The sequence below is a fragment of the Doryrhamphus excisus genome, linkage group LG17 (genome assembly GCF_037039965.1).
Source record: "Doryrhamphus excisus strain RoL-2023G ecotype Guam linkage group LG17, RoL_Dexc_Guam_v1.1, whole genome shotgun sequence".
Classification (NCBI taxonomy): domain Eukaryota; kingdom Metazoa; phylum Chordata; class Actinopteri; order Syngnathiformes; family Syngnathidae; genus Doryrhamphus; species Doryrhamphus excisus.
This window is the reverse complement of record NC_136373.1, coordinates 16,901,681-16,929,149: the sequence shown is the minus strand read 5'-3', so window position 1 is coordinate 16,929,149 and position 27,469 is coordinate 16,901,681. Positions and strand designations below refer to the sequence as shown.

Genomic DNA, 27,469 nt, shown 5'->3' with positions numbered 1-27,469 from the left:
TGTGTACTTTACGAGAAAAAGTCATGAATTGAAACTAAACTTTATTATTTTGTTTTTAAAAGAACATTGAAGTTTTTCAAGCAACGAGTGAGGACTAGTAGCAGTAGTAAGAATGGTAAAAAATGAAGCTGCGTAATTACAAAATAATAGAAAAATAATAATAATAATAACTGAGTCATGTTGATAAAAACCTGGTCTACGTTGTGAAGAGGAGTGTTTTTTTCCCTGACTTGATGAAGCGTTCCAGTGGCGTGGAAGCGCCTGCGGTGAATGTTTAAAAGGGATCAAGTAGGGTGGGGTGGCCAAGATTGAATTACACAACGCCAAATCTTCCCTGGGGGGGGTCTGACATGTTTTTTTTTTTTTGTGTGTGTCTGCTTTCCTCCTTTCTTCTGTTCTCGCCATTCTCCCTTTCTCCTCTCACATAATGTGTGTGTGTTTGTAATCACTGTGGGCCGTGTGAGGGGGTTCCCACTTGAGCCTGCAGCCACCCGAGTGTTTGCACACACACACACACACACACACACACCGTTAAGTATCTTAATAGTTCTGCAATTGTCATAATAGATTTATTGAGTTAGTTTTGAGCAGGGGTTTATAGTCACAAATCTACGATATTGATTATTACAGGAGGGACCACTTTGGCCTGCACGCGGCCTCAATGTTGACAAACAAAGGTACACAATTCTAACATAAAGGACATATACAGTATATACTGTATATTCAGAAGTATCGATTAGCAGTGCATTGGTATTTGGCATTATGTAAACATTTTTACTATACTAACTTCTTCATGCACTAAAGCGTCCAATACAATCATGTACAGTATGTGGAAAAAAAAAAAACCACATCAAACACGTTGGCCATTCAAATCAATACATAGAAGTACGAGGGCCACACTAAAAAGATCAAATAATAATACTACTGGAATAAAGTTGAAATATTATTATGCGATATATTTATAATATATTGATATATTATGATGAGAAATAAGTTGTAATAATTGGAATATTAAGAGCAAAAAGATGTGGTGTCCGAATATTTTTGAGGAAAAATACTTTAATAGGCGACATTATCAAATATGACCTACTATGCTCATTTCCTGCCCTTTGTATTGTATTGTATTGTATTGCATTGTATTCCTGCCCTGTGGACTCCTATAGAGCAGCTACATGTAATAACCAAACCAAAAGTTGTAATTTTACAAGAACTGGCATAATATTAAGAGGGGAGAGAATAGTGGGAATAACGTTGTAATATTACAGAAATAAATTTTAATTTCAATATATAAAGTTATAACAAAGCTATATTAATACAATAATTAAAAAGTCATATTGGACCAAAATTGTTATAATATTACAAGAAAAAAAGAGTTGTCAATTGACAAGTTATAATAAAAAATGGGAAAAATAAAGCTATTTTTGGTGAATAAAATTGGAATATTACAAGAAAAAGTTGTTATAATATTACGAGATAAGCAGGTGTAAATTGAAGAGAATAAGTTTGTAATATTCCATGAAAAAATAATTCTATTTATATCTAAAAAAAAAAAAAATGTCGAAAAAATAATAAAATTGTAACCATTGAAGTTTGCAATATTTACATGAATAAATATTATGAGGGATACGCGGATAAGACGAGAACAATGCGTCATTTGTGTAACAATAAAATTGTAATATTAGCAAAAAGGCATTGTATTTTTACAAAAATAGCCGGGATGTCATGATTTTTAAAAAGTTGTAAATATAATGATATTATTGATATAATATTCGATTACATAACTTCCCCCCCAAGTTATTTAAATACAATATTTGTTATCTTTCCACTGTGGCCCCAATAGTCCCATGTATAAACACACACACACACACACACACACACACTTTCTCTCTTCACGGAGAAGCTTGAACATTTCTCTCTCGTTCCACAACGACATTCTTTACCACTTTGGTTGGTTGTGAAATATATAATAGTGACGCTCATAATCATAATAATCCTAATAATAATCCTAATAATAATAATGTAACACATGGCTATAAAGCTTTCCAGAAGAAAGACACTGTGCAATAAAATGGTATCAAATATGATGGCGGCTGTTCTTGAACATATAAATAAGAGTACGTTTTAAAAAGGCTAACAATATGCGGGATCCGGACCGGGCGTGACTCTCTAGAGCAGACTCAGGTCCAGGTACTGTCCCGCGGGCTTGGTCACCAGGCCGGGGAGGGACACCAGAGGCGGGTCGCCCCCGCCCGATTGGCCAATCAGGCTGCTGCTGAGGAGGGAAACCGGCTCCACGGGAGTCTGGACGTTTGGGACAGATGGGGGAGGGTGCAGGAGTACAATGTTTAGTTTTAGCTGGGGGGGGTCATAGTGGAAAAGTGTGATGATAACCATAGAACCGGCAATGGAAATAAATGATCAAACGCAGTATACTTCGTCGTCGTATTTTGCTTTTTCTTTAGCTTTTCATGTGTTTTTTGCGATGATGTTACCACAAAAGGACACTGTTGATGGTAAAGCGGAAATGTGATAACAACCATAGAACTGCTAATGGAATTAAATTGCAACATTGAAAGCAGTCATCTACACGTCCTGGCTGCCGAGTACAATATGGCGGTTGGAGTTCAAACGTCCTGAACCTTTTTGGCAAAAAATTTGCAGTGAAAAGTCGCACCAAAAAAATTCCGAGCTCAAACCATCTCGTGAGGCATTTAAGGATCAACGCTTTTTCTTGAGCTTTTGAAAGGGCAATGTCTGCGTCCTGGCAGCTCAGTACAATAGCAGATGGACTAACCCGGAGTCTACCATAGCACCCGTTGGATGATTATGTTTTGGACTGTAATAACTTTATTGTCCGTGCCGTGAAAAGAGACAACAAAACGAGAGCATAAATCGTGAAAAGAAGAAGCTGGTTTTAGTTAAGTTGGCGAGCGCGTGTCCCGCGAGTCTGGGGCCGGGGGGGGGGACTAAACGCAACGCCCCGCCTCCAGTCGTCACAGCTCATCCAAACCTGCCGCCGGCCTCGGAATCCTTTCAAGTGCCCTGCCCCGAAATAAAAAACTGTCAAAGTGGAGTCGAACGCATGCACGTGCCCCAGGCTGCGCACGAGAGCGTGGCCCCAGGGCGTGCTGCGGAGTTAGGTGAGGGAGGGGGGGGGTGAGGGCTGACGGAGACAAGCACGACCCTAAAAGGACTCGGACGTGGAGCTCCGCCCTCATGTTGGATGTATGATTTGTGTGTCATCCGCCCCCCTTCCATGTCGAACTGGGGCCCTTGAGCGCAAGTCGAAGCAAGCACAAGTGTGGGGCGGTCACACGGCAGGGAGAGAAGACAGGATAAACTCGTTTTTAGAGCACCCCAGGCAAACGGCAGCGCGTCTGACAATACACGCCCTCCGCATCGGAAGACTTGTGTTCCAACACTTGGACGCTACGGAGGCGTCGTGTCAGGTAGTTCCTCATCACGCACGCACCCACGCACCCACGCACCCACGCACCCACGCACCCACGCACCCACGTCTCACCTGATATCCCTGCATTGCATTGATGAGGTCTTTGCTGTTGTAGGTCAGACCCGGCATGCGCATCAACCCCCCAGGTGTGGACAGGGCGGAGGGGGAGGGGAAGAAGCCTACAGTGGTGGGAGAGCCAGGTGGGCTGGTGGGAGAAAGGAAAAAGAGAAGCCGTCATGGTGGGAAACCTTCAGTGGACTGGGAAAGCAGGAATGCTGGTTAGTTAGCAACATGGAATATTCCATATGGAATATTCAAGCTTCTAATACCATAAAGTTCAGTTAGTTTTTTATTTTATTTTCTACAACCTCCCTTTTCATTCATTCATTCATTCATTCATTCATTCATTTTCTACCGCTTTTCCTCACGAGGGTCGCGGGGGTTGCTGGAGCCTATCCCAGCTGTCTTGGGGTTTGCTGGAGCCTATCCCAGCTGTCTTGGGGTTTGCTGGAGCCTATCCCAGCTGTCTTGGGGGGGTTGCTGGAGCCTATCCCAGCTGTCTTGGGGTTTGCTGGAGCCTATCCCAGCTGTCTTGGGGTTTGCTGGAGCCTATCCCAGCTGTCTTGGGGGGGTTGCTGGAGCCTATCCCAGCTGTCTTGGGGGGTTGCTGGAGCCTATCCCAGCTGTCTTGGGAGGGTTGCTGGAGTCAATCCCAGCTGTCTTGGGAGGGTTGCTGGAGTCTATCCCAGCTGTCTTGGGAGGGTTGCTGGAGTCAATCCCAGCTGTCTTGGGAGGGTTCTTGGAGTCTATCCCAGCTGTCTTGGGAGGGTTCTTGGAGTCTATCCCAGCTGTCTTGGGAGGGTTGCTGGAGTCTATCCCAGCTGTCTTGGGTTTTGCTGGAGCCTATCCCAGCTGTCTTGGTAGTTTGCTGGAGTCTATCCCAGCTGTCTTGGGGGGTTGCTGGAGCCTATCCCAGCTGTCTTGGGGTTTTGCTGGAGCCTATCCCAGCTGTCTTGGTAGTTTGCTGGAGTCTATCCCAGCTGTCTTGGGAGGGTTGCTGGAGCCTATCCCAGCCGTCCTGGGGCAAGAGGCGGGGTACACCCTGGACTGGTGGCCAGCCAGCCAATCACAGGGCACATATAGACAAACAACCATTCACACTCACATTCATACCTATGGACAATTTGGAGTCGCTAATTAACCTAGCATGTTTTTGGAATGTGGGAGGAAACCGGAGTACCCGGAGAAAACCCACGCATGCACGGGGAGAACATGCAAACTCCACACAGAGATGGCCGAGGGTGGAATTGAACCCTGGTTTCCTAGCTGTGAGGTCTGCGTGCTAACCACTCGGTCGCCGTTCAGTTCAGTTATTAACTACCTTTGTCCCGGAGGATACAACCCCCGAACCCCCCCCCCTCGCTTTGATTGACTCAGCGACACTATCAGGTTCCCACGGAGGTTTGACGTAAAGACCCTGACGCTCCCTTTCCTTCGTGCGGCTGTAGCCGACCACACGGTCCACACCTCGGTTGGTTAAAATAGATGCTGGGTGCACGTTTACCTGGGGTAATAGGCTGTGTAGTTCATGTAAAGCTGTGCCGACGAGGGGTAGTAGGGGTGACCCGGGTGTAGAGGACGAGGAGCTAGCAACACCTGACCGAGGGGAGGGTAGAGGGCTGCGGCTGCGGCGGCGGCGTCGGTGGGCAGGATGTGTGGAGTGGGGGTGAAGGAGTAGGACGGCGGAGATAGACCTAGAGGAGACCACAGAGACCAAAGACGTAGGTCAGGTGACGGCGATGAGAAAGGAGGCACTCGTGCTGCGTGTTTGCGGACAATGAGCACCATGACTTGTTGTTATGGTGGTCATTGTTTGCACTGTTTGTTTATTTCTAGGAGATCTTGGCGTTTAAATCTGTTTTTGGTGATGTTGTCATACACAACAGGAACTAAGTGGCATTTATTGCCAATCATGAAAGTCATGAAAGGACTTGACTTGACTTGCCCCAGCATGACCTCATTTCTGCGTCCTACCCGTGCCATCATTACCACAGTCATATATGTTATATATATTTGGCCAATTGGGAATGAGTGTCAAAAACCTGCTTGTTGTGTATGATGTGAAGCTCCGCCCACCTTCCTTGAATTGATTAGGTAAACACAACAGGCACACACGCCTAAGACTAACTGGTCAAACTGGAGCCACGGTTGGGCTACGTTTATTCCAACTCCCACTCGTGTTTGATGGACACCGTAAGAAGTGACAAAGACAGGATGAACTCCGATCCGATTCCTGACTGACAGATCCACATGAGAAATGCATGCAAGGCTAGCCAAGTGAATCACGCTAATTCATCAAGCGGCACCACACCAAGACACACGGCAGCGGCGGATCTCCTGGTTAGACCAGTACGTCCGGTCTCCCGCAGTTCTAGATTGGTGGAAAAACCCAGCAACTTCTGCCCCCCACGGCAGGAGCCCACCTACCCTGCAGGCCCCGAAGCGCCCCCAGCTCCCAGCAGCACTTACGTCTGGACTTACATGGCGGCGGGCTGAGCCCTGTCCCACTCCTGTTCCGGGTGTGTGTGTGTGTGTGCGTGTGTGAGAGCGAGCCTCCCATCAGCACTAGGCCCATCTCCTCGGCGCTGCAGGGGAACACCTCCACGTAGCGGCTGTTGGGCCCCCGCTGGCACGACATGATGTGCTTGTGGAGCTGCTGCGAGGCCGAGAGTGCTCTTTCCGCGGATGTCATCTGGATGAAGCAGTCGCCCGATGGACGACCCTGAAAACGCACGATCTTCTTAAAAAATAACCCGGCGCCAGTCCAGGTGTGCTGGTTTATGGGCGTACCTGCTGATTGAGGACCATGTGGACGCCTTGCGGTCGGATGTCTTGGGTGAACTCGCCCAGGAAGGTGAGGATGTCCTCTATGCTCGCCGTGTAGGGCAACCCCCGCAGCCTCAGGCAGTCCCTCACGCTGACAGGAGGGGGCAGGAGCGACACGGTGGGCAACACTGACACCAAGGGGGCGGGGGCCACGGGGATCAGAGGGGCGGACGAGTAGCGGTTCAACACCTAGGACATGAGAAGTTACATTTATCACACATTAAACTGGAATGACACCCAGTAGAGTGCATACATCTGCCAAGTGTGGATGGGAATCACCGGGCGGCTCCTCATTAAGATATATAACAATCCCACGTTAGCATAGTACATAACTCCACTGTGGCAAACTTCCTCTTGCTTGAGGAGGTGCCTTGCATTTATATTTATACTCTGACTCACACATCACGATCCAGCAAACGCCTACCTCACTCGCGGTGCCCTCCGTAATAACACAGCAAGGCACACAATGCATGCAATACATGCAAAACAATGGGAGACTTCATAAAGACTGATATTGTTCAATGTTATAGTATATTCATGAATTCTTTAATTGGGAGTCATTTTTGCGTAATCTTTCTACGCATAGTACTGTCTACTATCTACTACTACTACTATATTTCAGTATGTGGAAAACGATGCACAACGATGTACCAATTCAAGAAACAATACAAGCAGTTGATGTTTGCTAAATACAAGGATGAAGAGTCTTGAACCAGTCATGATGTGCTATATATATCACTATATTGACACTTACTATGGTACCCATTATGGCATTGGATGCTCATATCACCTCCTACTTTGGTATGTGACGAAAAATAAAAAAAAGAAAAAAAGAAATAAAACAAAAATAAATAATTAAAATAAAATAAATCACTTAAATTATATTAGGAAAGCAGGAAGTGAACAAATGTAACAGTTACTGATTGTAAAAGTACCAGATGTAGGGGTAGGATTTAATAAAAAAATAAAACTAAAATAAAACCAAAATAAATCATTAAAACAAAATAAAATAAATCACTTAAATCATATTAGGAAAGCAGGAAGTGAACAAATGTAACAGTTACTGATTGTAAAAGTACCAGATGGAGGGGGGGGTAGGATTTAATAAAAAATTAAACTAAAATAAAACAAAAGTAAATCACTTAAATTATATCAAGAAAGCAGGAAGTGAACAAATGTAACAGTTACTGATTGTAAAAGTACCAGATGGAGGGGTAGGATTTAATAAGCTTTGCTTCTTCCTACTCCTTTTGGACATGTGGAACTGTGAACTGATTATGGGATGCATTCAATTGTAATCTGATGCATGTTCAAATGAAATAAAACCATTACTAATTTTCAATCAAACTTTTCGTAGCTGGCTTGCTACCAACAGGATATCGGTATGTTTGCATTTGTAGAGGCCACCAATAAAAGTGCACACACATCGAAGAAGGTGCCGACATCCAGCAAATGTGTAAAGTCGTATGCTTATCAGCTCTCTGCATTGGAATATCCTTGTTTTCTTTATGCAGCCAATGAAGGAGTGAGAAATCCACAAAGAATGAACAGAGGACAAAGGCGTAGCTACTACAGTTACTCTGTGGAGGCACACTAAAAGTAAACAAACTGTAAGTACTTCTTCCCAGCAAATAACAAAGCAGTAAAAAAAAAAAAAGTCACACACCCAATGGTGCAGTTTCCAACTGTCCCATCATCAACGCCTTTTCAAAAGGATCAAAACAAACAAGCGACATACCTGTTGGACCTCCGCCGCCGTACTCTTAAATAGCTCTATATATCTTCTCCCCAGGATCTCCTTGTGCTTCCTGAGTGCACACTGTGCGTGTTCATCACAGGCGAACAAGACAAAGGCGTCGCCAGTGGGACGGCCGTCCGGGTAGCGTACGAATAGGATGCCTTCCTTCCCTCCGCTGACCGGACATGTGTCTTTCAGTGCGTCCGCCGGCGAGAAGAAGGCCAGCACCTGCTCGGGCGTGGCCGTGAAAGGAAGCCCTCGCATCCTCACTATGATCTGGTCCTCCCGGGACAGGAAAATGGCTACTTCGTTGGACGTACCTGGCACAATGGGTAAATACATAAATACAGGATATATTTATATCAATATAAGACTACAAGTCATTCATTCATTTTCTACCGCTTTTCCTCACGAGGGTCGCGGAGGTGCTGGAGCCTATCCTAGCTGTCTTTGGGCGAGACGCGGGGTACACCCTGGACTGGTGGCCAGCCAATGACAGGGCACATATAGACAAACAACCATTCACACTCACATTCATACCTAAGACAATTTGGAGTCGCTAATTAACCTAGCATGTTTTTGGAATGTGGGAGGAAACCGCAGTACCCGGAGAAAACCCACGCATGCACGGGGAGAACATGCAAACTCCACACAGAGAAGGCCAAGGGTGGAATTGAACCATGGTCTCGTAGCTGTGAGGTCTGCGCGCTAACCACTCGACCGCCGTGCCGCCGACTACAAGTCAATTGCGTGGGAAATAATTGTTCGTTCATTCATTCATTTTCTACCGCTTTTTCCTCACGAGGGTCGCGGGGGTGCTGGAGCCTATCCCAGCTGTCTTCTTAGGGCGAGAGGACTGGTGGCCAGCCAATCACAGGGCACATATAGACAAACAACCATTCACACTCACATTCATACCTATGGGCAATTTGGAGTCGCTAATTAACCTAGCATGTTTTTGGAATGTGGGAGGAAACCGGAGTACCCGGAGAAAACCCACGCATGCACAGGGAGAACAGAGATGGCCAAGGGTGGAATTGAACCCTGGTCTCCTAGCTGTGAGGTCTGCGCGCGAACCACTTGACGGCCATGCCGCCGACTACAAGTCGATTGTGTGGAAATAATTGTTAATTTAGCTAATATGTTGTCTATGGCAGGGCTCTTCTTAGAAAAAAAAAAGAAACGTCAACTTGAAATTTGACATCAAAAACGCTGAATCAACACAAGGCCGCAAACGGCAAGCGACCATCATAAAGGATGAAGACGGTATTCTTGAACATGTGAAAGGATCTTTTTATTGTGCAACTTTAAAAGTTCTCTGTGTGTTCTGTGTATGGCGCCAGTGACTTAGGTGTTGATTTAGGTAAGCATGATTATTATTATTAGGTCTAATTTAATAATTATTAAATAATTTATTTATTATTAAATAATTTAATAAATTAATAATCAAGGAAATGTAGTCAAATGGCGATCCTGAATAACCACTAAAAGTCAAATTGCGATGGGACATGGCATGGACATGTGTTCATCACACTGTATTACATAAGCGATTGTTAAGCTCACCTCCTGCTATCTTCAGGAAGTCCTCTCCTGTTGCTTTGTAAACCTGCAATCAAAAGGGAGTCGTTTTAGAACGACACGCAGTAGAGCGGCCTGCTTCAGGTGTGCCCATCCAGCAACGGGTTACCTCAATGTATCTGTTGCCCATATGATGCTTATGTCTTTGAAGCGCCAGGTCTCGATGTTCTTCACTGATGAAACGAACAAGGGCCTCGCCGTTCCTCCTCCCCTGAGCATTGAGGCACAACGCAGCCCCTCCTCTGCGAACGCAGCAGCAACACACAATCAGACTCATTTCGGCATGTGAGTTAGAACTCCTGGTGTTTATGGTCATGCACCGACTTGGCAATATTTAGTCCGCTGAAGAAGCGGGCGATGTCCTGGTCTGATGACTGCCAAGGCAAACCTCTGGCTCTGATTACTGTGTTGTCGTTGACTTTCTCCATTTTACTGCTGCAAACAAGCATGTCAGCGGAGTCAACTATAGGGAGACGGTCAGGAATATTGGACTGGACCATACATGACTTACCAAGTACCCGTCTCAAACTTCTCATTGACTCTTTCCGGGTTTGAGAATGTGTGACCTGGAATTAAGAACTGCCTTCAGACATCTTAGGTAAGAGACTACACTCATTAGCTTATCCAAGCTAGGCCTAAAACAGAATATACCCTCCACAGACACTTGACTTTTATTGTAAATGTTGATCTGAAATAAGGGGAGAACAAAAATAGATATTTCTTATGGCCGTATCAATTACTTTGGGATTTACTGTATACGGTCATCCCTCGCAATATCGCTGTTGCAGTTTTTCAGAAATGAATTCATTAATAAATGATCGCCATTTTGCGGTACACTACGGTATGTTACTAGTCAAAACATATTGAAATACAAGCGATATGTAGTATTCTGGTCGCTAGGAAGCAGTAATGACATTAGCTTACATTACAAAAAAAAGTTATCCTCATATTCAGTGTGGAAGTGGTACATTTTTAAATCTTACGTTTAGAAGAAATACATTTTGAGGCTAGCTGCTAACTACGTTGCACAGTGTGTTGTAAACGATGAATAATAAAAGTGTCAAGGTGACTAAAGACATGATGTTAAAATATTTATTAAACCGATTTTCCATGATATAGCTCCAAAAATATTCATTTTTATTAACATTGAATTCTATTAACCAATTAACCGCTATAAATGAGTCTCAAGTCTTCAATACCAAGTCGAGATGAGACAGGACGAGTCAAGTCCAAAGTCATAGGCTTGAAAGATTCAAGTCCTTACGGGTCATAAGCACTGTTAGGTGTACCAAAGAAAATGCCATGATCTCATAATTTGTGAATGCAAATACAGTTATCCTCGGCAGCATGTGGAAACATCCCACTGTTAATCACTGCCACAGTGATCACAGTCTCCAGCAGTGTGGAGCTTGCAGAAATGGAATCCAGACCCTCGTTGTTTGCTCTTAAATTTGATTGGACGTTAGATGCCATTATAACGGTCTTGTTAGTTTAATACTTTGAATGGGGTCCCCTGTTTCCTCAACACAGTATTGTCAAGTCATTAGAGTCAAGTCCCAAGTCATTGATATCAAAGTCGGTTGCAGTCTCTGACGATATCGTCGAGTCCAAAGTCATCAAAATGGTGACTCGAATCTAAGTCGTGTGACTTTGAGTTCACACCTCTGCAAAACAGCGCGATGAATGTGAAACCGCATACCAAATGAATTATTTAAAATGCTTTGGCTCCAAATGTGAATAGCGTTTGAATAATAAACAGCAGGCCCATGCATCATTTTCATAAAATCTTGCACCTTAATTAAGTCCCATTGCGTACAGTGGGGTGTGGTACTCACATAATGGCTCAGAAAGCAGGGTAAGCACAATGTTGGCCATGGTCTGGACCTGTTGCACTGCCACTTCTGGAGACAAAGTGGCCGATGGATCCATTGTACCCACTTCTACTGGTATACTTAAAGCTGAAGAGGGGGCTCCATCAAGGAAATGTTGTGAGGAATACGATGAAATAATGAGCGAGGAAATGGTTTCCGTGTTCCGGTGTGTGCTCGCCCTTGTTAGTTAAGCACACTTGAACTGCTCGGCAAGGCGCTGATCATTTGCATTTCAAAACTTCCATCTTTTTCAGCACGGCGACAAACAACAGTGTGTAAAGGATACACTCCGCCATGGCGTATACGTCCAAAGCCTTAAGGTTAGATGAGGGGAAGTGCGTCTTGAACTCTTTCCGAAGGTCAAAGAAGGAGTAGAAGCATTCTGGGATCAGGATGTTCTATACGAGGGAAACACATAATGCGGCGTCCTTGTTTCAGTTTATTTAAGTGTCTTCTAAGCCGTGGTGTTTGAAGATGTGGGAAAATGTCGGCGGCAACATTGTGTGCTCAAGTGTGGTATGTGCATGGGTGTGTTCCCATCATCGAGTCTGCATGAGCAAATTCAAGCAGGAACACAGGCGTGTTTGCAAGCGAAAGGTTACTGCGGCAGTTCGAGCGCACATACTCCTCGGCTGTGGGGCGTTCACCCACCCAGCCCGCTTACCTTGCCGGTGGCCTCGGGGTGAACAACTTGACGGATATGGAGCTGCCCGTCTGTACATAAACACACTGACGTGCCCGCACCTGCGCTGTTCACTTCATTCGTCAGCTGGAGTTGGAACTGCAGAGACACGAGTTTGAAAAAGAAACACTTCATGAAAGCGATTCAGATGCAGGAACTGTTGCTTGTACTTATTATTACCATATTTAAAGCACTTTCAAGGCTCTTGGCGTTAAAGACACAATCTGCTCCGGATCCATTTTCTTCTTCTTCTTCTTCTTCTACTGCTTTTTCTACAAACTCCGTCACCACATTGTCCGGTTCTTTTGCCTCTGTGGAGTCTGACACTTCAGGCGTAATCAGAATCTCGTTCACCTTACCTAACTTTACGGCAAAGCAAAAAAGAAAATGGGAAAAACATGTAAATCAAAGATATAATTGGTAAATAGCTGTAATAGTCCATGTATTAACAATTATGTAGATGAAATGTTATAAATAATTATTCAAATGCTTCGTTAATAAAATAACTATGAATGAATAACTGCAATACAGACACGTTTCATCACTTATTATCTCGCTATTAAGCCACCGCGTATCTAATGCACACAATAAATTGCAGTATGAACACTTTTAAAGAGCATATTAGTAGAATATCAAACTTTAGGTGGCTATAACATGGTAAATATATACAGAACCAGTCATAGGTTTCAACACACCAACTCATTCTAAGGTATGATAAGCGTATCCAAACTGATTGTGTACATGTATAATGGCATAGATCATGATAAAATAATATGGGTATTTATTGACATAAAGTGCGTCAAGGACAATAAGGTTATTCATCATAATTAGGTCAAGTCTGTATGCAATTAATAAACATGGTTATAGTGGTTATAACTATGATTTAAACACATATACAAGCAATACAAGCACATTAGGCATCTTATATCATGCTAGCATCTGACTCTGTCTACTTAAGCCAAATTAGCATCCTAGTTACATACTTGTTGGCTTTCATTTACAAGAGCAGTATTATCGAGTGAAATACGTTATTTATTAATAAAGAAATGTCTACCTTTTTGTTATTTACATCCACCTGCTGCCACACCAGCCGCACTAGTTCCTTCTCGTCGGAACCCAGCAGCTCTCCACCGGCGCCAGATGTGGCGGCGCACAGCACCACCAGGTAGTCTACCTGCGCCGTCATTTGAGGACCGTCAAGGCACGTCTAAATACTACACCAAACTCGACCGGAGCAGCTACGTCGAGGAAACAAACACCTGTGACACCTGGGCGCATAGGTGAGCTCGGTGGGTCCAGAGTTTGTCAGCGTGGCTCAGTGTTTTCCTTACGTGAAGCCACCCTCAGCCACCATCGCGGAGTAATAATGGCTGAAGGTTGGCCGTTTTTGTAGTGGAGCTTCTACCTGTCGGGTCACGTGACTCCCTACCTGCCGCCTCCCCTCCCTCCTTCAGGCGGTGTGCAGGTTAGGACGTGGCACACGAAGGACACCAAATACTTTAAAAATGAATATAATTCATGTATATGTTGATGTAATTTTAAGTGAGCGAAAGGGGAGCGGGTTCTAATGCGGTTAAGTATATGCTTAACCTTAGTTCAACAAGTAGGCTATAAGCGTTTAAACGATTTATTTGAAATTTATTTTTTATTTAAGTAAATCATGACAGTTATAAAACTATTAATATATATCTATCATAAAACACACAAAATAATTATCCTAGCACATTTTTTAATTGATTTCGTGCACTCTTGGGACGGTTGTGCCCCGGAAGTAGTTAGTCACAGAAAGCGGAAGTTGACCCCGGGCCACTGGTAGCTGAAAGCAATGGCGGGGGATTCTTCAACGGAGCTTCTCTTTCTCGATACATTTAAACACCAGAGCGCAGAGGTGACGATATAGACGATTACACGTTGAATTAATATCTTTGCTTTGAACCGTTGTGTCGTTTCTGGTCTGGAGTTTTCGGAAAAGCAAGGCGCAAGCCCGAAGCTAACAAGCTAATGTTAGCATTGTCTCCATGGAAATCGTGGTTATTTACATAATGAGCCAGATTGATTTATGTAGTAAAAGTAATTATTATTGCATGATATATATTGTCTCTTACTGTTGTCTATTTCTAAATAGTAGACCTAATATACTTTAAGTTGAATTTTGGCTTTGTTTACTTCTGAAACCAACAGCTCAAGTGTTAGCGCTGGCCTGTGTTTTGTTTTGATTATGGATAATGCACTCATACACGTTTACCATAATATTTACCTTCTTTGTACAATTATTTTCAGTTTACCAATGTGGATGTGGTGCGCTTCCCCTGCGTGGTTGTCATCACAGAAGTCCGTGTCATTCCTCCCGGAATTAAAGCCCATAGCAACTTACCTGACAGCAGAGCATTTGGGTAAGTCATGTGGCTAGCCCATGATAGCACAAGCACACACTATCGATGAGTGATCGTGTTTATGGATAAACACTTGGTACCTAACACCTTAAAGTGCACAGGCAATGCTTTAAGTAACATTCTTAGTTGTTGTCAAATTAAATAAAAGTGCACTTTGACGGTGTGCAAGGAGGCCTGAGGTTGGCATTAGACCTAATGCATATGATTTCATATAGGTGTAAAAAGTATTTTTTTATGCTACTGAAACGTGATGCAGTATTGAATGTTCAGCGGCCTGGGAGGTGAGCCAACAATGTACATTCCATTCTTCTTATATAATGTAGTGATGCTTGAGCCATCTTGTGCTGAGCAGTCAAGACAGAGACTTTGATTTGTACTCGATGATCATTGCACATCACATTTTTTATTCTTGTTATCACTGGTACCCTTCTATTGTGGCGGCGCAAAAAATGCAGAGAAGCTAAAGAATAAGCAGAACATACTTATGTGCTTGTGTAATCCTGAAATTTTTGTCAATGTCAGTAGTGTAATTTAAAGAAATAGTTTTTTCAGTCTTCATAATATATTTTTGGAAGGTGCTGATTGGCACAAGGTGTTCATCTGTTTAACCGAGCGTGTGTTCCTGTCTTTCTAGAAAGACATCTCCTCATGCCTTCCAGCTCGAGCTGTTCTTCAACAACGTCCCCAAACCGAACAGCCCCACCTTCCACAGACTTGGCAGGTGAGGATAACATTATTTCTGCTCCACCCCCAAACCCCCCAAACCCCCCAAACCCCCCAAACCCCTCCTTGTTTTGTTTCTGTATCCTTAGGAGGCTGTCCTTTTTTTTCCATGTCTGTGTTTTCCTGGGCTGACCTGAAAAAAATGATGTCTGTCTGACCTGTAGAACCAGTCACGGTAGCATCTAAAGTCGCTTCTCAGTGGCTAGTGGGGTGTGTTAGTGCGCACCCACACATATTCTGTTGTCATTGTTCCTACTTTGGTTAACTGGTCTCACCAGAAACTCAACCGCCCACCCCCACCCTCGTCCTACCCTTGCTGCGACCGAGTGTGACAACACTCATCAGTGGTCCCAGCATGGAAACATTATAAGAACATCGGTTTATGCAGTAGCACCAGGGCATCAATAAGAGTGTCCATTAGAGTTATTGATAACTACCATTATATGGCTGAATGTTTTAGATAAATACAAAATATTTTGATGTTTTTTGTGTTTTTATGAGGGCTGCCTTACTCTGGAAATGTAGTATGAGGGACACATTTTCACAGAATAAATAAATATTACTATGTAACTGTTTCAAATACATTTCATTCATATGACCCAACACAACATATTTTTGGTGTAAGCAAAATAGTGTATATACTGTGTATTTGTATAGACTGTTATTGATTGTTGTATTTTTATATATTTTCCTACTCTCTCCCTACAGTCTGGAATATGATGAGAACAAGTCGATCGTTTTCAGACCCAATGGGAAGGTGAGGTGATATGCTGGATGTGACGCCAGTAGTTTGACCTATATCCTTTACAATTCAATGTGTGGGAACGCTAAAACCACTACAGGTGGTGCAACGTTTTGTGTTATGACATGCCTCTATAAATTATTAATACTAATGGTTGTCTAGATAGAAAAACAATGCAATGAAAGAATGCGTAGGCGAAATAATATATAGTCACATGTTGCTACACTGAGGAAGGACACCATCACGTTTGAGGGTCATATATGGAGGCAAGGTCTGCTCCAATTAGTTTTTTTTATGTTCCTGTCCTGTTTGGTTGCAGATCCAAACCAGACAGTGATGGAACTGCGCAGAACAGACTGAATGTGGTGTAGAACTGGATTAGTAGCCCTATACATTGTCCTATACAGTGTCTATGTGGGAGGACCACTTCAGGTCCTGAGCGTTTGTGGTTCCCAGAAACCTGAAGGTGTCCACATTAGACACTGTGCTATTGAGGAATATGAGAGTGGGGATTTCTTCTGAAATCCACCATCTACACAGTCTTTAGTCCAGAGTTCGGCTCAGGATGGTTCTGACAACAGCAGAAATTTGATCCTCAAAATAACATTTATTTTGAAAACTTGTTAACTCTTTTTTTTATATTTGTGAAGATCAACACAGATGGCTTGGTGCTGCGTGGCTGGTACACCAGCCTGACCTTGGCTGTGTACGGGACAGCGGAGCGTTCGCATGGACAGGACCAAGGCTCATCCTCGCCTCCTCCACCGCCACCCCCGCAACAACCTTGCGGGCCTAAAAGACTTGTCAAACAGGGTGGGCATCATTCCAAAGAAAGCCAATTGCTCATCGGTTGAGTAGGGCATCCCTTCTTACTTTGCTCAGTGTTTTTTTTTTTTTTTTTTTTTGAAGAGTGGGAAAAAGACGACCAATATAATGGCAGTCCACCCAGACCAGCACCCCGAGGGCCTCGTACCCCGCCAGGGCCTCCACCCCCAGATGATGACGATGAGGAGCAGGTCCAAGTCCAGGGACTGAACAGTTAGTAACACAGTTTCCTTTTTTTTTCCTAAAAAAAAAATCTGTTTTTATAAGACGTTTGCGTAATGCTAAGTGGGCCCCTGGGTGTGATATATGGCGTCTATTTGGGTGGACAAGTGCAGGGCAAAAAGTGGCTAAAATTGTGTGTAGCAAGACAAGGTGTGGACTAGCATCTCATTAGCATAAAAGCTACAGACCCACAAAAGGTGGCCTTACTTAGAGCACTTTAAAACTGTATTAAGATTTTGGACAAAACAAAAACTAATGTGATAAAAAAAAACTATCATATGGGATCTTTAAGCACTGTCACTTTTTATATGCATATGTAAGGGGTAATACCGGAAGTGACCTGTATGGAAGGTGTAAAGTTTTGCATAGGGGAGGGGCAAAAAAGGGGCGAGTTCACCACGCCTTGTCACTACTGTCACTACCAAAAGGATAAAAAAAAAAGTAACATAGTTTCCTTCTCTAACTGTAATAATATTTAAAAATTCACGACTAATATGCGTATCATTTACACGTCTACTACCGTGCGGTGTCACTAAATGTCACGTTGACGTCAACAGTGGGCATGGTCAAAGAAGAGCCACGCGAGGGCCGCGAGGACTCCCTGGAGGCCGTGTCACCGGAAAGATCATTGGCCGCCGACGAAGCGTACTCCGACGCTGAGCGAGAAGAAGAAGGGGAGGAGGAAGAGGAGGAGCAAGAGGAGGAAGACGATGCGCGGACCGAAGGGAGCGCTCCGGAGGATGAAGAAGAAGAGGAGGACGATGAGGGTGAGGACGAGGAAATGGAGGAAGGTAGGGGAGTTGTTTGGTGGTGGAGTAGGATAGTCCCCCAATCCCAAATGGAACCACGGCATCAAGAGCAGAGTCCATTTGAGATTGAGTGAAAATTCCAGATTGTGTGCTGTGGCATGCTGCCTCCATCGACAGTGGACGCTAGCCTGGCCTCATCGTAAGCTTATAAATAAAAGTGGACACCCCCGTCTCCACAGCCATGCTTGTGCTGTCATCATCATTTCCTGCATGTTGAACGGACCCCTAATGCTTGGGAGTGACGGTGTCATCAGGTTTGTCTGTGAATGTATTAGTAAACAAGAAAGGAAAATTTGCTACCAGCGTTCTTGTTTCGCAAATAACCTAGCCTCGAGCCTGAGTCCCGTTTTATCTCTTACACCCTCCTAGGCGATGACGGCTATGAGCAGATTTCCAGTGACGAGGACGACCTGGATAACGGCACCTTTAAGTTGCCCTCCTTTGACATGGACTACACACCCGAGGACCTTGCGTCTGTTCCACCGGTCCAGTATGACCCCTACGAACGGGAACTCCGACCCCTGGTCTACTTCACCCCGCCATACAAAACACTATTCGATACCCAACTAGAGAAGCCCAGTGTGGAGGAGCCCAAGGAGCCTACCAGTCCAGAGGGAGCAGCACTTGGAGAGGACACAGAGGCGGTGGCACAGCTTAAAGAGCTGCTAGGGAGCATCGGCGAAGACAGAGATGTCCGCTGGGTCACGGCTCTGGAAGAAGCGTCAGGACTCCTGGCCAAGGGCTTGGCGTGCCTAATTAAAGAGGGTGGTGTGGAAGACCACGTGGAACTTTTAGCCCAGTGGGCTCTCCAAGCGCTAAGTATGGAGATTGCGCTAACACAACCAATTGCTCTGAACCTCAGACAACTGAAAGCAGGTGCCAAGCTAGCGTCTTACCTAGCAGAGAGTCCACAGGGCTTGACGGCGCTGCTGCATGACGGGGCCCTCGGCGTGCTGCTGGACCTGCTCCACAGGGACCATATCTCTTCTACATTAAAGCTGAGCCTCATTAGGGCACTTGATGCACTTATTAGCTCTCCTGTTGGAGTAGAGGCTTTTCTCAACCCCGGCGAGTCAGAGAAGAGTGGCTATCAGGTTAGCGCCAATGGAGTTGCTATTTTATGTTTAGCCTTTTTTGAAGCCCCGAAGTACACGTGCATCATTGTTATGTTCTTCTCAGCGTTTAGTCCAGCTCTTCCTGCGTGATGAAACAGTGAGGGTCATAACGGCTGGCAATGCCGTTCTTCAGAAGAGCCACACCTTTGAGGTGCTGCTTGACCTCCAGCGTACGGCAGCAGCGTGGAGTGAACCACAGCCGGTACACACACACACACACACACACACACCCCTGTAACTTTAAAAACGGTGGCTATTTTGACTGTAATTACTTTCCAGGAGGACATGGAGGATGCTGAAAGCGCCATGGAGGAAGAGCCGGCTCTGAGTTCCTCGTCCCCCGTGAGCGAGGCAGAGCTTGATCGGTTGGTGGGTGTTTTGGAGGAGTTGTATCAGCTGCTGGAGACGGCCCCTCACTGCATGGTGCAGCCCCCAGGCAAAGCCTTCCCGACGTCTGCCAGAATTACAGGACCCCAAGAGAGGGATGACCCATACCCAACTCTCTACAGGTACCCATTCACACACGGAACGCTTTTTTTTTAAATTCATTTGTGCTGATTGATGGTATCTCCAGGTACATGCATGCCTGCCGTTTCCTGGAGAGCACCTCCGTGGTGCTATCTGCAGCGGCAGCGGCTGGACACTTGGGCGTCACCCAAGCTGTGAGAGAGGTCCTCCGCTTCCTGTCACTCACACAATCGGGTCTGCTCTTCCTTCTCGCCCAACCCTCTCCCGCCAACTTACTTCTGCGGCTTCTTGCATCTGTGGCTGAGACCGATGGGGAGGAGGTGACCTTTACGGGAGGAGAGGGTGGCCTCAACGGGCCCGGCTTCGGTGAAGAAGGCTTTGGCGCGTGGCTCATGCAGGCCCTGCACGCTCTCCAGGGGATCTCCGAGCTCATGAGCCATGTGACCTCAGGAGTGGACGGAGGAGTGGGCTTGGAGGAAGGTGACAACCCAGAGGTCCTGGCCATGCTCCATTCACTCTATCTGATGACTTTCACTGTGACCGGCCGCAGCGCTGTCGCTCACGTCTTCAGTTTGGACAACAACTTGTCCTGCCTGGTCGCTCTTCTGCAGCACTACAGCAAGGACGGACAAGGGTGAGGACATCATCTGCTCCTTTGTCTTTGTTGGCGAGAAAAACAAACCACCGAGATTCCTCATGTCTGAGTATGTCTCACTGTTTTCTTTTAGCGAAGCCAAGACTCGCAAAGCAGTGACGTATAACTACGCGTGCATGCTGGTGTTGTTGGTGGTGCAAAGCTCAAATGAACTGCGGATGATGGAACAGCATGCTGCTACGTTGCTCACTATATCCAAAGCTGATGACACCAATGCTAAGCTACAGGGTAAATATGACCAATTTGTGTTTATGTTTGCAATTCTTTTCCACGCTGACTTTTATGTTGTTCCTCAGAGCTCAGTAAATGGTTGGAGCCTTTGGAGAAAGTGCGCTTTGAGATCGGCAGCATTCCCACCGTCTTAGAATACATTAAGCAGGTATAGAATTCTCATTTCATTTTCTCAAGTGATTTTGCATGAATTCGGCAACATCATCTATTGATCACATGACTTTAAACCAAATCCTGCCCAAGGAAGGCATTCAACTGAATGATCTCATCTAATAACAACCCCCCTGTTGCCATCTACGCGTCTGATGTATCTCCCAGTGGTATGCAGGGTTCCACTGACATGCCTGAACTGTTCCAACATATTCCCGCACTGCTGCATGTTTATGTCAAGACTGCATAAAAGTAATTGCGCTATATATCATTTTTTTTTATGTGTGTTTTTCCCTCATGGCTTCAGAACGTGGAGCATGTGTTGACTCCTGAGGGGACTGGATTGGTCACTGCTCTCAGGGTGATCTGCCACATCGCCTGCCCCCCGCCTGCTGTCGAGGGTAAATGATAAGAGTAGCTTGTGCAAAACTAAAATTGTCAACGTTATCAGGAAAAAGCCCAAACAAACAAACTAAATTTATGCTGTACCATATTTGCTCAAGTAATGACTCCACTCTCTCAGACGCCCCCCATAAATAATTTTCATAAAATCCAAAAATTGTATATATAACCTCCCAACACGGTGCTCAGCTCGTCTTCCATGTTTGCCCAGGTCAGCAAAAGGACCTAAAGTGGAGTCTTGCCGGGGTTCAGCTGTTCTCCGGCGAAGGTCTGGATACGTGCGTACGCGTCCTGCAGAAGCTATGTGGCGTCCTGCTGCAGCCGTGGCGCTTGCACGGAAACATGGGCCCCACGCCGCAGCGCTGCACCATCCTCAGCATTTGCGTCAGCACACTGCGCTTGTTGCGCACGATGCTGACGGAGCTGCTCCGCGGAGGGGCGTTCCAGTTCAGGGACACCCGCGTGGCCAGCGTGTTGGTGACACTCCACATGATTGTTTGTTCCATCCCTGCATCCGGACGACTGGACGGAGAGGAAACCAGAGTGCAGGCTCTTATCGTTGATGTGCTGCTCACCTTTACTCAAGGTGTCAACGAGGAGGTGTGCGGAACTCCAAAGATTACTCAAACCAAGCTGTTCCTTTTATTGATGATGTGACTGGTTTTATGTTTCTCACAGGTGACGCACACAGAGGAGACTCTGGCCAGTAACACTTGGTCTCTGATGTTGAAGGAGGTTTTAGTGTCGTTACTCAAGGCTCCTGAAGGGCTCTTCTCTGGTCTCACGTTATTGTCTGAGCTCTTGCCTTTACCGCTTCCGATGCAAAGCACTCAGGTACATCACCTCTTTCATGGCACTCGCATTTGTCATTTATTTATTTATGGGACGGCGGAGAACAAAGTGCAACTTCCTGTTCGTCATCTTCTTACTGTACACATCCATGTCACTGGTTCCTTTAGGTGTTATCGGTACAAGACGTGGCAATAGCCTTAAACACAAGAAAGCTGTGGAGCATGCACATCCGGGCACAGTGGAAGGTGTTCTCCGAGGCCTTGAGATGCGTGTGCGCCACCAGCTGCCCTCCGCTCTTGGCCATTCTCAGGAGGGTGTGTGTTCAGCTGGCCGACCTCTCCTCACCCACCGCAACACTCATCATGAAGACCTTGCTGGAGATGCTGCTGGAGGAGCTTCAGCCGTGAGTGAAGGACCCCCGTGCGCGTTTCGGTCACCTGTATGGGTTGCCGCGAATTGAACGAGGACTAAATGTGCTAAATGCTGCAGGGCGGAGGGGAAAGCGTCGTGCTGGGGCCAGGTCCTGCGCCTGCTTTCTTTGACGGACGCGCTGGCGTCACAGAGAGCTTGCAAGAGTGCCATGTTGCACCTGCTGTCCGGATCAGTGTCTGGAGACGAGGATTTGGTGGATCTCTTCCCCTTGCTGCTGCCCCTACTGGTGCCCCCGTCTGACCACTCTTTACAGCAGCAGCAATGCAGTGAAATCATGGGAACAATATTACAGTCACTGTGTGACCAGGTAAGGGAATTCAACCGTGGGTAAAAAAAAATTCTTCACAAGGAGAGGAGGCTCAAAAGGTGAAATGCTCTCTTCACTAGGATATTTCTCTGGTGATGTCGCAAGGAGGCGATGGCTGCGTGTCGGAGGTGGAACAGCTGGCCAATGCGCTCCCAGGGCGAGATATGATGTCATCAGTATGCAACGCCTTGATGGAGGTTTTGGCAAATGCGTACAGCAGCGTCCCTCTTCTCCTCACCTCTATCAGGACCCTGACGTTCCTCACGGAGCACGACTATGGACTTTACCATCTCAAAATGTAAATAGTGTAAATGGTTTAAACCCTTTTTGTTACACAATTATTGCCACTTTTTAATGCATCTTTTGAATAACGTTTCAGAGCTCTGAAGAAACACAGTGCGGGTTTATATTCGCTCTTGAAGAGGTTAGTGTTTCCGTTCAACAAGGACTCTGCAGATCTGCTGTCAGCTCTGATAGACTTCCTGCGGCAGATTGTCAACACAGACTCAGGGGTAAGTTCTGCCAAAATGTGGCCATTTGCTCTCATAAGTTGGAAGTTTACTACCTCAAGTGTTTTTGTCCAGTGTAATGAGGAGGGCCAGGCATCTGCCGAAGAGTCGTCTTTTGCTCCTCCACCACGGTTGCTGAGCGGATCCGAAATGAAAGCTCTCCTGCAATGGGAAAAGTCCGAGTCGCATCCTTTACCTACTTTGGAGAAGCAGATTACGGTACAACTGAGTGAAGGATTAATGACATGTGTTGTTGTCTCACAAAGCCTTTACGTGGCTCGAAGAAAATCAATCAGTAATAAATAAATATAATAATAATAATAAAACGGCAAATAATAAAAACTTAAGAAATCACCTATAGTTGGTCGGTAGACAAATTATTTTTTTCGGATTAAAATTAACAAATCATTATTAGAGCCCTGTAGACATGACAAAACACGACTATAGTCACATTTATACTCTTTATTTACAACATATTGCGCAACTGCTGGGTCTTGAGACACATGCTAACTCGCAAGCTAGAGAGCTAGCCACCTAAACGGTAGCCTTCAAGTTATTTCCTTTAAACTTAAATAGCCAAAAACTTACCGCTTCCACACGGATAGGGAGGATAACTATTAAGTTATTTAACCTTTAACATGAACATTAATCAAACGTAATAATATTTTCTGGGTACATGATACCATACAGCATCCATATCAAACTTGCACGGGCCGCACTAACACTCATATCAAGGCGGGGGCCTCAAACTAGTGTCCTGCGGGCCACATTTGGCCCGCGGGCCGCGTGTTTGAGACCCCCTGATCTATACTGTATGTATATAGCATGTGGATATGTGTTTCCCATGCAGAAACTCTGTAAGGAAGATGATTCCCTGGAGACCATGTTAGAAAGTGTGACCGTCCTGAGGCAAACACTGGAGACTGCAGCAGATGAGCCACCGGCAGCCGATACGGAACCTACGCTCCCGGTGCCGGAAACTCTTGCCGCTCAGTTTAATCACCGGTAAAACCGCTGATGATGCCCCAGTCGAGGAACACAGAACTGAAACTAACCCAAACTATTCATGTCATTTTCTTTAGGACAGTGTTTATCCTCTCGGAGGCCCTTGATGATCAACTCAAGGCGCTGTGGTTCTCTCCCTTCCAAACGGATGACATAGAAAGTGAACTCGACATGGTGAGTGCCGGTGCTGCATATTGTCTTGCGCAACATCACTAGCCACGTATACATGGACGCAAATATTCCAATGGCATTCGGTTTATTTGCTCAAACGGAAAGAATGTAACCTTTGTATACACCTCATTCCCAAAGAAAAGTGCCAATCTGAATGAACATATAATCAGATTCCCAGGGGTGGAATATTCCTTTTCCCGATCCGATTGAGGTATCTTGTACCCGCTCAAATGGAAAGTTGTCAGACTGCGTTCTTCTTCATGGTGTTTTTCTTCATTGGCGGTTGGCAAGCAGCTTTGGTGTGGATTAGCGCCATCTGTGGAACAGAATCTAAACCCTTCTATACGCCATTCACAAGTCCAGTTTTATTAAAAAAGAAAATATATGTCTTTATAAAACATGTCCCGAGTTTAATTATAAAATATTAGCAAGATTGAATTTCATCTTTTCCTGTTTAAATTTATCCCGGGTGCGTTCTTTCAGGGCATGCTCAGATATGACGTAACACGCAGCTCGAGACGTTCTTCGGTTTTAAAAATGGAGGCGAGCAATCGGCACTGGACTGCTGCGGAATGTTTTGATCCAAACTAAATTCAAGACCGGACGAACGAAAAACTCGGGGGGAAAACTCGCGGAAGCCGGTATCACGTGATGTTGATGTTTACGTTTTGCTGGGCATGCCCCATGGACTTTGATTATAGTGCCGCATGTAGACAAGAGATTGGAATATTCCTTTCCGTGGATACCATTGCTTTCGGAAAAGTCATTCGGAAAGAGAAAAACTCCTCATGTAAACGTGGCTACTTAAAAGCAGTTTCTACTTTTTAATTCCTCACTTCAGCTTTTGGAATTGCACTACCAAAAAATTCAACTCTGAGCTATTTTTGTTGTCATCATATTAGCCCACACAAATGTATCAATAAGAACCAATGGTGACCTAATAATCTTATCCATGATTGCATCAATTGACACACTTATGAGCCACGGTGACGCCGGTGCCGTCTCAGCAGCTCTATCCTGTCTATGTCATAGGTAAAGGTGGACCTGGTGGGTCTGGCCCAAGAATGTTGTCCAGAACTGGACCTGAAGGCTGAGCTGGAGCGCTCCTACCTGTCAGAACCTTCCTCCCCCGGTCACGCCAAGGCTCAAAAAGGCTTCCGGCCAGGGAAACACAAACACGAGACCTTCATCACATCCAGGTAGCATAATTAGTCTCAATTAGCTGAATGGTTTGACTGAAATGAAACGAAATGAAATGTCATCGCATTTTGCAGTGGTAAATCAGACTACGTGGAACCGGCGAAGAGAGCACACATCATGGCAGCCCCGCGTGGCAGAGGGGGTCGAGGGGGCTTTGGACAGAATCTCTGCAGACCCCACGACATCTTCCGCCAGCGCAAACAGAACACTTCCCGTCCTCCCAGCATGCACGTGGATGACTTTGTGGCAGCGGAGTTTAAAGACATTACCACCCCGATTGGACTCTTACCCCCTAAACGGCCTCCTAAAAGCGCTCCCAAGCTCCCGACCAGAGGACTCTTTACCGGAAACCGAGGCAGAGCCACCTTTCACAACCAGACTCGCTTTTTTACTCCACCGCAGCCTAAAAGTGTACTTCTGTCTGGTATGTACGCACCTCGTGTCTTGATCACGTGGTAGTCATGGGTCATAATGGTGGACCGAGGGCTTGTTATGGTAACCTCTTCAAATCTCACACTGGATCCGGAATCCGGAAGGATTCATTCATTTTCTACCGCTTTTCCTCACGAGGGTTGTGGGGGTGCTGGAGCCTATCCCAGCTGTCTTCGGGCGAGAGGCGGGTTACACCCTGGACTGGTGACCAGCCAGCTAATCACAGGGCACATATAGACAAACAACCATTCACACTCACATTCATACCTATGGACAATTTGGAGTCGCTAATTAACCTAGCATGTTTTTGGAATGTGGGAGGAAACCGGAGTACCCGAGAAAACCCACACATGCACGGGGAGAACATGCAAACTCCACACAGAGATGGCCGAGGGTTGAATCGAACCCTGGTCTCCTAGCTGTGAGGTCTGCGTGCTAACCACTCGACCGCCGTGCTGCCAGATTAATTCATTCATTTTCTACCGCTTTTCCTCACGAGGGCCGCGGGGGGTGCTGGAGCTTATCCCAGCTGTCTTGGGGCAAGAGGCGGGCTACACCCTGGACTGGTGGCCAGCCAATCACAGGGCACATATAGACAAACAACCATTCACACTCACATTCATACCTATGGACAATTTGGAGTCGCCAAGTAACCTAGCATGTTTTTGGAATGTGGGAAAAAATCCGGAAAAAACCCACGCATGCACGGGGAGAACATGCAAACTCCACACAGAGATGGCCGAGGGTGGAATCGAACCCTGGTCTCCTAGCTGTGAGGTCTGCACGCTAACCACTGGCCCACCGTGCTGCCGGATGTAAAGCAATGATCACATAAAGACCGCTCACAATTATGACAAAAGACATAATCCGAGGGGGATTTGAACATGTCAGGGACCCCCCAGGAGGCGCATCAGCCTGAGAAAAATAGAGACATGTTTAAATACTTCCTGTAGTTTCAGTTTGACGTCAGTCAGCCGTTCCGAACCTGCACTTTGTAGTCGCTTCTCAGCACCAGCAGGAGGCGCTAAAGTCTTGTATTTTTCCACAGGTAACTATGCTCGCCGAGAGGGAGGCCGAGGCTCATCGTGGAGCGGCCAAGTCCCAGCCGTCACTCACAGAGGAACGTACAGTGAACCTCGGGGGGGGCAAAGCAACTTCACACGAGGACCTCTGCCTTCCAGACAACTTCCTGCTAGTAAGGAATGACGCACACGTTTACGTTAAATGCATTTCTAAACTACTTCTCATCATTTCCCAGATGCATATCGCCTGGCTCCACGTGATCGCGCCCCACGCGGAAGAGGAGGCACCGGGCTGTCATGGCTTAGCGGAGGAGGAGGCGGCGGAGGTGGAGGCGGCGGGGGCGCGGGTGGTGGTGGCGGTGGAGGAGGTGGCGGCGGAGGAGGAGGAGGAGGGAGAGGGTCCCAGGTGAGCAAGTTTAGCGGCGGGGGAGGGAGCGGAGGCGGGAGGGGCCGACACGTCCGCTCCTTCACCAGGTAAATCACACCTGGGCATTGACTGGAGCCTGTTAGGGCTCCTTTTTTGGACCAATGGGGATCTTTTATGTGTCGTCTCCATGGCGATCATGATGTCATAATGATGTGCAGGCTTTTGTGTTGTTTTATGTTTTGTTATTATGAATTGTACCCAGAGAATTAAAGTTCATAGCAACAGAGTTGT

General features: G+C 46.0%; 2 protein-coding genes across 2 annotated transcripts; one reads left to right on the top strand and one right to left on the bottom strand.

Annotated features, from left to right (window-relative positions):
• Window positions 1-95: 95 nt before the first annotated feature.
• Window positions 96-13,561, bottom strand: esrp1 (epithelial splicing regulatory protein 1). The gene is made up of 15 exons (XM_058083403.2): window positions 13,261-13,561; window positions 12,387-12,569; window positions 12,189-12,305; window positions 11,811-11,922; window positions 11,489-11,611; window positions 10,165-10,219; window positions 9,978-10,088; window positions 9,763-9,895; window positions 9,639-9,681; window positions 8,076-8,395; window positions 6,302-6,526; window positions 5,993-6,233; window positions 5,016-5,205; window positions 3,524-3,656; window positions 96-2,301 (listed from the first exon to the last, which is right to left on the bottom strand). Exons 1-15 carry the CDS (start codon window positions 13,390-13,392, stop codon window positions 2,167-2,169), a joined length of 2,253 nt encoding a protein of 750 aa, XP_057939386.2. The 5' UTR covers window positions 13,393-13,561; the 3' UTR covers window positions 96-2,166.
• Window positions 13,562-13,973: 412 nt separating this feature from the next.
• virma (vir like m6A methyltransferase associated) lies at window positions 13,974-27,464 on the top strand. Its single transcript, XM_058084642.2, has 27 exons — window positions 13,974-14,094; window positions 14,487-14,599; window positions 15,234-15,320; window positions 16,031-16,079; window positions 16,715-16,877; window positions 16,974-17,102; window positions 17,669-17,902; window positions 18,290-19,014; window positions 19,100-19,237; window positions 19,315-19,544; window positions 19,610-20,137; window positions 20,232-20,386; window positions 20,455-20,537; window positions 20,847-20,940; window positions 21,153-21,541; window positions 21,620-21,775; window positions 21,901-22,136; window positions 22,223-22,472; window positions 22,553-22,770; window positions 22,852-22,984; window positions 23,057-23,200; window positions 23,832-23,986; window positions 24,064-24,160; window positions 25,190-25,356; window positions 25,432-25,781; window positions 26,838-26,984; window positions 27,048-27,464. The coding sequence occupies exons 1-27, from the start codon at window positions 14,032-14,034 to the stop codon at window positions 27,287-27,289; spliced, it is 5,475 nt and encodes a 1,824-aa protein (XP_057940625.2). The 5' UTR covers window positions 13,974-14,031; the 3' UTR covers window positions 27,290-27,464.
• The last annotated feature ends 5 nt before the right edge of the window (window positions 27,465-27,469 follow it).